This window comes from Oncorhynchus kisutch, linkage group LG17 (genome assembly GCF_002021735.2).
Source record: "Oncorhynchus kisutch isolate 150728-3 linkage group LG17, Okis_V2, whole genome shotgun sequence".
Lineage (NCBI taxonomy): Eukaryota > Metazoa > Chordata > Actinopteri > Salmoniformes > Salmonidae > Oncorhynchus > Oncorhynchus kisutch.
In genome coordinates this window covers 86,150,743-86,166,175 of record NC_034190.2, presented here as the reverse complement: position 1 = coordinate 86,166,175, position 15,433 = coordinate 86,150,743, and the positions used below count along the sequence as shown (strand labels likewise).

The window sequence follows — 15,433 nt, the reverse complement described above, 5'->3', positions numbered from 1 at the left end:
GGGATGGTGCCAGGTTTCCTCCAAACGTGACACTTGGCATTCAGGCCAAAGAGTTCAGTCTTGGTTTCATCAGACCAGAGAAGACCAGTTTATCATGTTCTGAGAGTCTTTTGGCAAACTCTAAGCGGGCTGTCATGTGACTTTTTACTGAGGAGTGGCTTCTGTCTGGCCACTCTACCATAAAGGCCTAATTGGTGGAGTGCTACAGAGATGGTTGTCCTTCTGGAAGATTCTCCCATCTCCACAGAGGAACTCTGGAGCTCTGTCAGAGTGACCACCTCCCTGACCAAGGCCCTTCTCCCCCGATTGTTTAGTTCTGCCGGACGGCCAGCTCTAGGAAGAGTCTTGGTAGTTCCAAACTCCTTCCATTTAAGAATGATGGAGGCCACTGTGTTGTTGGGGATCTTCAATGCTGCAATAAAAATGTGGTACCCTTCCCCAGATCTAAGCCTAGACACAATCCTGTCTCGGAGCTCTACAGACAATTCCTTCAACCTCATGGCTTGGTTTTTCTTCTGACATGCACTGTCAACTGTGGGTCCTTATATAGACAGGTGTGTGCCTTTCCAAATCATGTCCAATCAATTGAATTTACCACAGGTGGACTCCAATCAAGTTGTAGAAACATCTCAAGGATGATCAATGGAAACAGGATGCACCCGAGCTCAATTTCAAGTCTCATAGCAAAGGGTCTGAATACTTATGTAAATAAGGCATTTTTGTTTTTATAAATTTGCAAACATTTCTAAAAACCTGTTTTTTGCTTTGCTTTGGAGTATTGTGATGTCATCATGGAGTATTGTGATGTCATCATGGGGTATTGTGATGTCATCACGGGGTAGTGTGTGTAGATTGATGAGGATGTTTATTTATTGAATCCATTTTAGAATAAGGCTGTAACGTAACAAAATGTTATATGCATGTATGCATGTTTTTCCTTTCTGTAATACACATGATTTCCAGTGTTCTATGTGGGACTCTCGTCTGTTCTATGTGGGACTCTCGTCTGTTCTATGTGGGACTCTCGTCTGTTCTATGTGGGACTCTCGTCTGTTCTATGTGGGACTCTCGTCTGTTCTATGTGGGACTCTCGTCTGTTCTATGTGGGACTCTCGTCTGTTCTATGTGGGACTCTCGTCTGTTCTATGTGGGACTCTCGTCTGTTCTATGTGGGACTCTCGTCTGTTCTATGTGGGACTCTCGTCTGTTCTATGTGGGACTCTCGTCTGTTCTATGTGGGACTCTCGTCTGTTCTATGTGGGACTCTCGTCTGTTCTATGTGGGACTCATCTGTTCTATGTGGGACTCTCGTCTGTTCTATGTGGGACTCTCGTCTGTTCTATGTGGGACTCTCGTCTGTTCTATGTGGGACTCTCGTCTGTTCTATGTGGGACTCTCGTCTGTTCTATGTGGGACTCTCGTCTGTTCTATGTGGGACTCTCGTCTGTTCTATGTGGGACTCTCATCTGTTCTATGTGGGACTCGTCTGTTCTATGTGGGACTCGTCTGTTCTATGTGGGACTCGTCTGTTCTATGTGGGACACTAGACTCAATGATGTATGTTATGTAATCAACTTATATCTGTTGACGGTGACTGATGTCAGCCTAGAGGTACGCTGAGCACTCTGATAATATATCTGTGACATGGTGGGATTCTGTAGCTGATGATGCTGTGACGTCCTCCCAGCCTCTCGTGTTTACAGAACATTTGGTATTGTCTGATTAACATTTCTCTGCCTTCTCAGAGACGTTAGAAAACAAGTCTACGCTTCCATGCTGTTGTCTCCCTGTTGCAAATGTTTAGATCTGACGTAGTCAACCACTGCCCATGTCTTTCAGGAGGAAAAACCTCCTATTTACACAGGTGTTGGTGTTCAATGTTCAGTACCCATCACCGAGAAGCTGGACCACGTCACAAACGGGTTCAACTGGACATCATCGTTGTGAAGTCAAATGTCATCATTGTTGATTTATACAGACAACTGTTGTGTGCCAGTGTCACAACATGTCACATGGAACACAAACCACACGCTGTAAGCTGCTCATATCACAGCTATTTGGTCAAGAAGTTGGAAGCATCACGTCACAAGAAGTTCTACTGAAGGAACTCTGAATCTTTCACAGTAATAATCCATAGAAATTTTCAAGAGAAGTGCAATTTAAAAATAATAAACAATTGTGCTCAACTACAGTAGGGACATTAACATAATTAAACAACTACTCCCATTGATCATTTAACCTGAGGGAAATATTGGTTTGCTTTGTCAAAAAACAGTTTGAATTGATTGTTGTTGTCATGCAGCTTGGTTGTAAATACAAAATGGAGGAAGCAGAAAAGCTATTTTCAGTTAGTCTGGAGACAAGCATGGCAGCATTTGGCAAAAGAGGAATAAAGAGAATCAAATTCAGCCTAGCCTGGAGATCCAGACTGAATTCAGTTCTGTTTCCCATGAAGAGATCCAGACTGAATTCAGTTCAGTTTCACATGAAGAGATCCAGACTGAATTCAGTTCAGTTCCGTTTCACATGAAGAGATCCAGACTGAATTCAGTTCAGTTCCGTTTCACATGAAGAGATCCAGACTGAATTCAGTTCAGTTCCGTTTCACCTGAAGAGATCCAGACTGAATTCAGTTCTGTTTCACATCAAGAGATCCAGACTGAGTTCAGTTCCGTTTCACATGAAGAGATCCAGACTGAATTCAGTTCCTTTTCACATCAAGAGATCCAGACTGAATTCAGTTCTGTTTCACATCAAGAGATCCAGACTGAATTCAGTTCCTTTTCACATCAAGAGACCCAGACTGAATTCAGTTCTGTTTCACATGAAGTGATCCAGTCTGGATTTAGTTGCAACTTGTATATGTCACAATACCATATATATATATATTTATTTTTTACCTGAATGGGGTCCGCTCTTAAGTCCTTGAACAAAGATTGATTGCTTTAGTAGCTACTGTATAGCACAATATCTCTTTTAGAAAAGTGTCTAGGCATAGATGAGAATACAGCATGGAAAGCACTATTGAATATTTTCAGGAAAATACTGAACAGAAATGTATGTATTGCTGTCTATGGGTTATGGGAATGTTGACAGGGTCGATTAAATTGAGATTAGCCTGGTACCAGATCTGTTTATGATTTTGCCGACTTGTCATTGGCTGAACATGAAAATGTTTGACATGACAATTCCATTAAGAGTTGGCAGGAGAGCAGAATCAGACTGGCTCCCAGGCTAAACAGACTGGCTCCCAAGCTAATCAGACTGGCTCCCAGGCTAAACAGACTGGCTCCCGGGCTAAACAGACTGGCTCCCGGGCTAAACAGACTGGCTCCCAGGCTAAACAGACTGGCTCCCAGGCTAAACAGACTGGCTCCCGGGCTAAACAGACTGGCTCCCGGGCTAAACAGACTGGCTCCCGGGCTAAACAGACTGGCTCCCGGGCTAAACAGACTGGCTCTCGGGCTAAACAGACTGGCTCCCGGGCTAAACAGACTGGCTCCCGGGCTAAACAGACTGGCTCCCGGGCTAAACAGACTGGCTCCCGGGCTAAACAGACTGGCTCCCGGGCTAAACAGACTGGCTCCCGGGCTAAACAGACTGGCTCCCGGGCTAAACAGACTGGCTCCCGGGCTAAACAGACTGGCTCCCGGGCTAAACAGACTGGCTCTCAGGCTAAACAGACTGGCTCCCAGGCTAAACAGACTGGCTCTCAGGCTAAACAGACTGGCTCTCAGGCTAAACAGACTGTCTCCCAGGCTAAACAGACTGGCTCCCGGGCTAAACAGACTGGCTCCCGGGCTAAACAGACTGGCTCCCGGGCTAAACAGACTGGCTCCCGGGCTAAACAGACTGGCTCCCGGGCTAAACAGACTGGCTCCCAAGCTAAACAGACTGGCTCTCGGGCTACAGTGACTTGATTTATATCTGACTGAATTATGATGGACATGGACTTAAACAGGAAAAGGTCAAGACGACAGCATAGATTTGATGCTATGGATGAAGGTAGATTTACCAGCAATACTTATCCATTCATCCAGTCCAGTGTTTTGGTCTGAGGATGGTCAATACCTGATTTCATATTTAATCTGGCTGGTCTCATGGTTCAATTCATGTCAATTCATGGAAAACTACGCAGTACAAAAACATAATAGAATGTTTGCAGTAATGACCCCATGTTGTATTTAAAAATGTTTAAAAAAAAACATTTCTAAATATTCTTATCCTGATCACAAATCACATTCCCTTCATACCTCTCCACGACAACAGCAGGAAGTATGGGACAAAGAAATGATTGTGTAAATCAAATTACATTTTCTATCTTGAGTTTTTTTCTGTTGTTTTTGAGTTTCAAAGAACAGGATATTAATTTAAAGATTCACGTTATCATTTTTTGTAACATTTAAAAGTCATTTGTGATTGAGATGACATATGCAGTGTTTACCACATTGCCTTTATAAGGTGCATACCTGAATCTGAGCTGTCGGTTGCATGGTTTTTACATAGGGCAGCAGGTATCCTAGCAAGTAGTGGATCAGTAGCCTAAAGGTCGCTGGTTCGAATATCCAAGACAAATATTTTTCAGCTATGCCGATGTGCCCTTGAGCAAGGCACTTAACCCTTAATTGCTCCTGTAAATTGCTCTGGATAAGAGCGTCTGCTAAATGATCAACATTTTTTAAAATTAGGTTATCCTCCTTTACCCAAGTGTCTCTATCCTGCTGCTCATCATAGATAAGAATATTGTGCTTGTTTTATTCAGTAGAACACCCGGATCACATCTTTTTTTTTTGGTTTGGGGTTAAAGGTCGGATTAGCTGAGAAGAGAAATTACGAACAGGTGATCTATGCCATTGTCATTATCTGTGGGCTGGGCTCGGTGGGCTGTGGAAAGAATATAAGCACCCTTTGGTGCCACCTATTGGCACACTAGTGCAAGCAGCAGTCTGGAACGACACACCCCTTCGTGTTTGAAATGGAGCCAAAGGGATATAACATGACTGTTGTTCGTCCTGATTATGTGGAGCATCCTACAAGGACCGGTGATAGCTGGTATTGTGTCCAGCCTGGTCTCATAGACTAGACGTAATATAGTACATGTAAATCTGAGACACTCAAATTTGTATGATATGTAATGTTTGGTATGGTTACATGAGATAGAAAGTAAAAGGATCAGACCCTTTTTTTTTCAATTTCCAGGCTAATGACACACCCAAATGTAACTGCCTGTAGCAAGGATATGCATATTCTTGATACCATTTGAAAGGAAACACTTTTGACGTTTGTGGAAATGTGAAATTAATGTAGGAGAATATAGAACATTAGATCTGGTAAAAGACAATACTTAGAAAATAAACATGCGTTTGTTTTGTTCCATCATCTTTGAAATGCAAGAGAAAGGCCATAATGTATTATTCCAGGTCAGGCATAATTTAAATGTTGGCCACTAGATGGCAGCAGTGTACGTGCAACGTTTTAGACTGATTCAATGAACCATTGCATTTCTGTTCAAAATGTTGTCTCAAGACTGCCCAAATGTGCCTAATTGGTTTACTAATACATTTTCATCTTCAAAACTGTGCACTCTCCTCAAACAATAGCATGGTATTATTTCACTCTAATAGCTACTGTAAATTGGACAGTGCAGTTAGATTAACAAGAAATTAAGCTTTCTGCCAACATCAGATATGTCTATGTCCTGGGAAATGTTCTTGTTACATACAACCTCATGCTAATCGCATTAGCCTATGTTAGCTCAACTGTCCCGCGGGGGACACACACGATCCTGTAGAGATTTTAAGGCAAAATCGAATGTAGGGTTGTTGGTCGGGGTGGATGGGTGGGCGTATAACACGAACATCTAGCAAACCTGAAAGTTTTAGCATTTTAGCAACTACTTAGCTAACCCTTTACCTAACCTTAACCCTTTAACTCCTACCCCTCGCCTAGATAATGTTAGCCACCTAGCTAATGTTACCCATAACAAATTGGAATTTGCTTTGCAAATTCGTAATCTATTGTACGAATTGCAATTCGTAACATATCATACGAAATGGGTGACGGACATCAAAAATGTATACATATCATCTGAAACTTAACATGTCATACTAATTGGAGTGTCCTGGATTTACCTTTACTATGTTACGTCTACCCCTGAGTCCAGGTTATTGTGTGTTATTGAGAGAGCAGTGTGCTAGAGGGAGCTGGTATTATCTGATTGTTTCTGGTGGACAAAACAACTGACTAAACCTCATCGCTGACATAAAAGCCACCCCCCTTTGTTTTGTCTGTCTGTCATAGAAATGTGATTATAGACTGCAGATCCTTCTGTAGACTGAGACGGATCAGTGTATCGGAGTTAACACAGACATCTCTTTCCCATTCCCTAACCAACCTGATTTCGTTGTACTGTAGGGTCTGTGTGACAACGTATGGGTGTGCTTTCTGTTTGGTTAGTTGTGTGTGTCCTTATCCATTTGTCATCTCTACTAAATACCTGAAATTCTATGTGGATGACGATGATGATGATGAAGATGGTTCACTTAGAGAAATTCAGTATTTCTGTAACAGTTGAGGAACCTGTAACACTGTCCATGACCTTGTTCAACGTCCTTCACCTGGATCGGTTGTATAAACTACAGCAATGTTCCGCTGGCCTATATTTCTACCAGAGACTGTTTGAAGTGCTAGACTCTTTCAAGCACCTTGTCATTGATCTTCAGAGGCATGATCCGACTTTGATGATGCACTACGAAGAAAAGCTCCCTTAGGGGGGGGGGGAGGAGGGGGAACAACAACTTCTCTTTTGAGTTCTAGAAGAATGTCACATTCTTCAATCATTCTCTCCCCCCAAAAAATGTGCAGAAAAAACAAATACAAATATTGTGTAAATAAATGTCCTTCATATTTTCCTTTTTGTATGCAGGTCCATGAAGTTGCTCTACAATATGACTGTGTATCATTCAGTCAGTAACATGTCTGTTTGTTGTTGTTGTTGTTGTTGTTCGACCAGTGTACCCGGGGTTGGCAGGTCACCTCTGTTGTTGTTGTTGTTGTTCGACCAGTGTACCCGGGGTAGGCAGGTCACCTCTGTTGTTGTTGTTGTTCAACCAGTGTACCCGGGGTAGGCAGGTCACCTCTGTTGTTGTTGTTGTGGTTGTTAGACCAGTGTACCCAGGGTAGACAGGTCACCTCTGTTTGTTGTTGTTGTTGTTGTTGTTGTTAGACCAGTGTACCCGGGGTAGGCAGATCACCTCTGATGTTGTTGTTGTTAGACCAGTGTACCCGGGGTAGGCAGGTCACCTCTGTTGTTGTTGTTGTTGTTCGACCAGTGTACCCGGGGTAGGCAGGTCACCTCTGTTGTTGTTGTTCGACCAGTGTACCCGGGGCAGGCAGGTCACCTCTGTTGTTGTTGTTGTTGTTGTTAGACCAGTGTACCCGGGGCAGGCAGGTCACCTCTGTTGTTGTTGTTGTTGTTCAACCAGTGTACCCGGGGTAGGCAGGTCACCTCTGTTTGTTGTTGTTGTTGTTGTTGTTCGACCAGTGTACCCGAGGTAGGCAGATCACCTCTGTTTGTTGTTGTTGTTAGACCAGTGTACCCGGGGTTGGCAGGTCACCTATGTTGTTGTTGTTGTTGTTGTTAGACCAGTGTACCCGGGGTTGGCAGGTCACCTCTGTTGTTGTTGTTGTTGTTGTTAGACCAGTGTACCCGGGGTAGGCAGATCACCTCTGATGTTGTTGTTGTTAGACCAGTGTACCAGGGGTAGGCAGGTCACCTCTGTCAGTGCTGGGTTCTTTCAGGGTCAGCTCCTGCATCTGGGATGGGAAGGACTCCTGATACAGAGACCTGAGAAAGAGAGGGAGAGAGTTCCAAGTTTCAATGTCACGTGAAAAAGTACAGTGGAATGTCTTTCAGCTCTAAACCCCAACAACGGACTAATCAATATCAATGTAGCACCAAAAACAACAATGTTGAACAACAACAAACAATAATTAAAAATAAGAAGAACACAAGAAAGTAAGATTACAATATACAGGGTCAGCATACTGTATACAGGGTCAGCATACTGTATACAGGGTCAGCATACTGTATACAGGGTCAGCATACTGTATACAGGGTCAGCATACTGTATACAGGGTCAGCATACTGTATACAGGGTCAGCATACTGTATACAGGGTCAGCATACTGTATACAGGGTCAGCATACTGTATACAGGGTCAGCATACTGTATACAGGGTCAGCATACTGTCTACAGGGTCAGCATACTGTCTACAGGGTCAGCATACTGTCTACAGGGTCAGCATACTGTATACAGGGTCAGCATACTGTCTACAGGGTCAGCATACTGTCTACAGGGTCAGCATACTATATACAGGGTCAGCATACTGTCTACAGGGTCAGCATACTGTATACAGGGTCAGCATACTGTCTACAGGGTCAGCATACTGTATACAGGGTCAGCATACTGTATACAGGGTCAGCATACTGTATACAGGGTCAGCATACTGTATACAGGGTCAGCATACTGTATACAGGGTCAGCATACTGTCTACAGGGTCAGCATACTGTCTACAGGGTCAGCATACTGTATACAGGGTCAGCATACTGTCTACAGGGTCAGCATACTGTCTACAGGGTCAGCATACTATATACAGGGTCAGCATACTGTCTACAGGGTCAGCATACTGTATACAGGGTCAGCATACTGTCTACAGGGTCAGCATACTGTATACAGGGTCAGCATACTGTCTACAGGGTCAGCATACTGTATACAGGGTCAGCATACTGTATACAGGGTCAGCATACTGTATACAGGGTCAGCATACTGTATACAGGGTCAGCATACTGTATACAGGGTCAGCATACTGTCTACAGGGTCAGCATACTGTCTACAGGGTCAGCATACTGTATACAGGGTCAGCATACTGTATACAGGGTCAGCATACTGTCTACAGGGTCAGCATACTGTCTACAGGGTCAGCATACTGTATACAGGGTCAGCATACTGTCTACAGGGTCAGCATACTGTCTACAGGGTCAGCATACTGTATACAGGGTCAGCATACTGTATACAGGGTCAGCATACTGTATACAGGGTCAGCATACTGTCTACAGGGTCAGCATACTGTATACAGGGTCAGCATACTGTATACAGGGTGAGCATACTATATACAGGGTGAGCATACTATATACAGGGTGAGCATACTGTATACAGGGTCAGCATACTGTATACAGGGTCAGCATAATGTATACAGGGTCAGCATACTGTATACAGGGTCAGCATACTGTCTACAGGGTCAGCATACTGTATACAGGGTCAGCATACTGTATACAGGGTCAGCATACTGTATACAGGGTCAGCATACTGTATACAGGGTCAGCATACTATATACAGGGTCAGCATACTGTATACAGGGTCAGCATACTGTATACAGGGTCAGCATACTGTATACAGGGTCAGCATACTGTATACAGGGTCAGCATACTGTATACAGGGTGAGCATACTATATACAGGGTCAGCATACTATATACAGGGTCAGCATACTGTATACAGGGTCAGCATACTGTATACAGGGTCAGCATACGGTCTACAGGGTCAGCATACTGTATACAGGGTCAGCATACGGTCTACAGGGTCAGCATACTGTATACAGGGTCAGCATACTATATACAGGGTCAGCATACTATATACAGGGTCAGCATACTGTATACAGGGTCAGCATACTATATACAGGGTCAGCATACTGTATACAGGGTCAGCATACTGTCTACAGGGTCAGCATACTATATACAGTGTCAGCATACTGTATACAGGGTCAGCATACTGTATACAGGGTCAGCATACTATATACAGGGTCAGGATACTATATACAAGGTTAGCATACTGTCTACAGGGTCAGCATACTGTCTACAGGGTCAGCATACTGTATACAGGTTCAGCATACTATATACAGGGTCAGGATACTATATACAAGGTTAGCATACTGTCTACAGGGTCAGCATACTATATACAGGGTCAGCATACTATATACAGGGTCAGCATACTGTATACAGGGTCAGCATACTGTCTACAGGGTCAGCATACTGTCTACAGGGTCAGCATACTGTCTACAGGGTCAGCATACTGTATACAGGGTCAGCATACTGTATACAGGGTCAGCATACTGTATACAGGGTGAGCATACTATATACAGGGTGAGCATACTATATACAGGGTGAGCATACTGTATACAGGGTGAGCATACTGTATACAGGGTCAGCATACTGTATACAGGGTCAGCATACTGTCTACAGGGTCAGCATACTGTCTACAGGGTCAGCATACTGTATACAGGGTCAGCATACTGTATACAGGGGCAGCATACTGTATACAGGGTCAGCATACTATATACAGGGTCAGCATACGGTCTACAGGGTCAGCATACTGTATACAGGGTCAGCATACGGTCTACAGGGTCAGCATACTGTATACAGGGTCAGCATACTATATACAGGGTCAGCATACTATATACAGGGTCAGCATACTGTATACAGGGTCAGCATACTATATACAGGGTCAGCATACTGTATACAGGGTCAGCATACTGTCTACAGGGTCAGCATACTATATACAGTGTCAGCATACTGTATACAGGGTCAGCATACTGTATACAGGGTCAGGATACTATATACAAGGTTAGCATACTGTCTACAGGGTCAGCATACTGTCTACAGGGTCAGCATACTGTATACAGGTTCAGCATACTATATACAGGGTCAGGATACTATATACAAGGTTAGCATACTGTCTACAGGGTCAGCATACTATATACAGGGTCAGCATACTGTATACAGGGTCAGGATACTGTCTACAGTGTCAGCATACTGTATACTGGGTCAGCATACTATATACTATTTACAGGGTCAGCATACTGTATACTCTTTACAGGGTCAGCATACTGTATACTGGGTCAGCATACTATATAGTATATACAGGGTCAGCATAATGTATTAGAATGCTATATACTGGGTCAGCATACTATATACAGGGTCAGCATACTGTATACAGGGTCAGGATACTATATACAAGGTTAGCATACTGTCTACAGGGTCAGCATACTGTCTACAGGGTCAGCATAATGTATTAGAATGCTATATACTGGGTCAGCATACTATATACAGGGTCAGCATACCATATACAGGGTCAGCATACTATATACAGGGTCAGGATACTATATACAAGGTTAGCATACTGTCTACAGGGTCAGCATACTGTCTACAGGGTCAGCATACTGTATACAGGGTCAGCATACTATATACAGGGTCAGCATACTGTATACAGGGTCAGCATACTATATACAGGGTCAGCATACTGTATACAGGGTCAGCATACTGTCTACAGGGTCAGCATACTATATAATCAAATCAAATCAAATGTATTTATATAGCCCTTCGTACATCAGCTGATATCTCAAAGTGCTGTACAGAAACCCAGCCTAAAACCCCAAACAGCAAGCAATGCAGGTGGAGAAGCACGGTGGCTAGGAAAAACTCCCTAGAAAGGTCAATACCTAGGAAGAAACCTAGAGAGGAACCAGGCTATGTGGGGTGGCCAGTCCTCTTCTGGCTGTGCCGGGTGGAGATTATAACAGAACATGGTCAAGATGTTCAATGTTCATAAATGACCAGCATGGTCGAATAATAATAAGGCAGAACAGTTGAAACTAGAGCAGCAGCACAGTCAGGTGGAAGTTGAAACTGGAGCAGCAGCATGGCCAGGTAGACTGGGGTCAGGATACTATATACAGTGTCAGCATACTGTATACAGGGTCAGCATACTATATACAGGGTCAGGATACTATATACAAGGTTAGCATACTGTCTACAGGGTCAGCATACTATATACAGGGTCAGCATACTGTATACAGGGTCAGGTTACTGTCTACAGTGTCAGCATACTGTATACAGGGTCAGCATACTGTATACAGGGTCAGGATACTGTCTACAGTGTCAGCATACTGTATACTGGGTCAGCATACTATATACACTTTACAGGGTCAGCACACTGTATACTGGGTCAGCATACTATATACTATTTACAGGGTCAGCATACTGTATACTCTTTACAGGGTCAGCATACTGTATACTGGGTCAGCATACTATATAGTATATACTGGGTCAGCATACTATATACAGGGTCAGCATACCATATACAGGGTCAGCATACCATATACCCTACGTAATATACAATACATAACACTACATAATACCCTATGTAATACACTACATCATTTATAAAATATGTCTGTCTCTTCACAGTCCCCGTTGTGCCATAAAGGTGTTTTTTATCAGGTAAAAAAAACAAAAATAAACTAAACTATCTGTGGTGACAGAGAGTTCCATTTAGTCATGGCTCTATTTAATACTGTGTTTCCCCAAGCCACTGTTCTGGACCTGGGGACTGTGAAGAGACCTCTGGTTGAATGTGTTGTGTTGTACAGATGAGTGTCTGAACTGTGAAGAGACCTCTGGTTGAATGTGTTGTGTTGTACAGATGAGTGTCTGAACTGTGAAGAGACCTCTGGTTGAATGTGTTGTGTTGTACAGATGAGTGTCTGAACTGTGAAGAGACCGCTGGTTGAATGTCTTGTGTTGTACAGATGAGTGTCTGAACTGTGAAGAGACCTCTGGTTGAATGTCTTGTGTTGTACAGATGAGTGTCTGAACTGTGTTGCCAACTGCTTGAACAGACCGTTTGGTACCATCAACACCTCGCACAAAGACCAATAGTGATGCAGTCAATCTCTCCTCAACTTTGAGCCAGGAGAGATTAACATGCTGACACTCGCCATCCATGTACACCTACGTGCAATTTGTGCTACTCTGTTCTGGACTGCAATTTTCCTATGTCGCACATGACCACACAACCGGGCAGTAGTACAGGTTTTAAATTTTACTGTCGTAGCTGACGTATATATACGGTTGAGTCATCGGCGTACAAAGACGCACAGGCTTTATTCAAGGTCAGTGGAGGGTCATTAATAAACACAGAAAACAATAATGGCCCTAACTGGCTGCCCTGCGGTACACCACACTCAACCAAATTTGCATTAGAGAGGCTTCCATTAAAGAAAACCCTATTAGATAGTTATCTAAGGCAGAGGATGGAAATACAAAATCAATTAAATGTTTTTTTCAGCAATAGGTTATGATCAAGAATAGCAAAAGCTGCACTGAAATGTAACAAAACAGCTCACAATCTTATTATTATCAATTTCTTTCAACCAATCATCAGTCATTTGTGTCAGTGCAGTACATGTCGACTGCCCTTCTCTATAAGCATGCTGACAGTCCATTGTTAATTTGTTTTTCCAAAAGTTTGCTAAACAACAACAAGCTGATTGGTCGGCTGTTTGAACCACTAAAGGGTGCTTCTTGGATAGCGGAATGACCTTTGCCCCCCTCCTAGCCTGAGGGTATACACCGTCTTCTAGGCTTAAATTGAAGATGTAGCAAACAGTATTCCGCTACCAACTTCAGCAATTTACCATCCAGGTTGTTGGTACAAGGTGGCTTGTCCTTACTTGTCCCTTTGGTTCATCCCTCTCAGCCATACAGTTTTTTCAATTCATCCTCTATCCATGGAGATTTGGAAGTTCTCATTTCACCTTCATTTAACTAGGCAAGTCAGTTAAGAACAAATTCTTATTTTCAATGACGGCCTAGGAACAATGGGTTAACTGCCTTGTTCAGGGGCAGAACGACAGATTTTTACCTTGTCAGCTCGGGGGATTCGATCTAGCAACCTTTCAGTTACTGGCCCAACACTCGGGGATAGTCAGTTTCCTGACGGGTGCATTTCTATCAGTAACCGGAAGAAGCAGTTTCATAAATGCGTCAAAGTGCGCCGTCAAGTTGTTCCTCATTACACATCAGAACAACAAATATTTTTCACATCTTCGAAAGAATCAAAACTTCTTGCATGATCAGGACCCGCCTTTGGAACTTAGTCTTTTTCTAGATATGGCTATTATATTATGATCACTACATCTGACGGATTTGGATACTGCTTTAGAGCAGATTTCTGCAGCATTAATAAAGATGTGATCAATACACGTTAATGATTTAGTTCCTGCTCTGTTTGTAAATACCCTGGCAGGTTGACTGAACAATATTGTAGGCACTGGTTATAGTTTGAAGCTTCTTTTTTTTGTGTGAACAGCTGGTTGACAACCAGTCAATAGTTAGGTCACCCAGAAAATATTCTTCTCCGTTCATATTACATACATCATCGAGCATTTCACACATATAGTCCAAAAACAGACTTTTAGCACTTGGAGGTCTATAGCAACTTCTCTATATTTCCTGTATATTCTAGAACCATGAAAATATACTACTGCATCATCAAAGGAATCGTCTATCTTTCCTGTATATTCTAGAACCATGTATGGATACTACTGCATCATCAAAGGAATCGTCTATCTTTCCTGTATATTCTAGAACCATGTATGGATACTACTGCATCATCAAAGGAATCGTCTATCTTTCCTGTATATTCTAGAACCATGTATACAGTTGAAGTCAGAAGTTTACATACACTTAGGTTGGAGTCATTAAAACTCGTTTTTCAACCACTCCACAAATGTCTTGTTAACAAACTATAGTTTTGGCAAGTCGGTTAGGACATCTACTTTGTGCATTCCACAAGTCGTTTTTCCAACAATTTTTAACAGACAGATTATTTCACTTATAATTCACTGTATAACAATTCCAGTGGGTCAGAAGTTTACATACACTAAGTTGACTGTGCTTTGAAAAATCCAGAAAATTATGTCATGGCTTTAGAAGCTTCTGATAGCCTAATTGACATCATTTTTGTGTACCTGTGGATGTATTTCAAGGCCTACCTTCAAATTCAGTGCCTGTTGACATCATGGGGAAATCAAAATAAATCAGCCAAGACCTCAGAAAAAAACATTGTAGACCTCAACAAGTCTAGTTCATCCTTGGGAGCAATTTCCAAACGCCTGAAGGTTCCACGTTCATCTGGACAAATAATAGTATGCAAGTATAAACACCATGGGACCACGCAGCCATCATACCGCTCAGGAAGGAGACGTGTTCTGTCTCCTAGAGATGAACGTACTTTGGTGCGAAAAATGCAAATCAATCCCAGAACAACAGCAAAAGTACAAAAGTATCTATATCCACAGTAAAACGAGTCCTATATCGACATAACCTTAAAGGCCACTCAGCAAGGAAGAAGCCACTGCTCCAAAACCTCCATAATAAAGCCAGACTACGGTTTGCAACTGCACATGGGGACAAAGATCGTACTTTTTGGAGAAATGTCCTCTGGTCTGGTGAAACAAAAAACTGTTTGGCCATAACGACCATCGTTATGTTTGGAGGAAAAAGGGGGAGGCTTGCAAGCCGAAGAACACCATCCCAA

At 42.8% G+C, this 15,433-nt stretch overlaps 1 protein-coding gene across 1 annotated transcript in view; it reads right to left on the bottom strand.

Annotated features, from left to right (window-relative positions):
* Positions 1-944: 944 nt before the first annotated feature.
* The window catches only part of ccdc120a (coiled-coil domain containing 120a), a 92,139-nt gene continuing 77,650 nt past the window's right edge, over positions 945-15,433 (bottom strand). Inside the window, exon 11 of the mRNA XM_031794879.1 lies at positions 945-7,846. Coding sequence (XP_031650739.1) covers positions 7,744-7,846 — 103 coding nt within the window. The 3' untranslated portion in view covers positions 945-7,743. The remainder of the gene's footprint in view (positions 7,847-15,433) is intronic.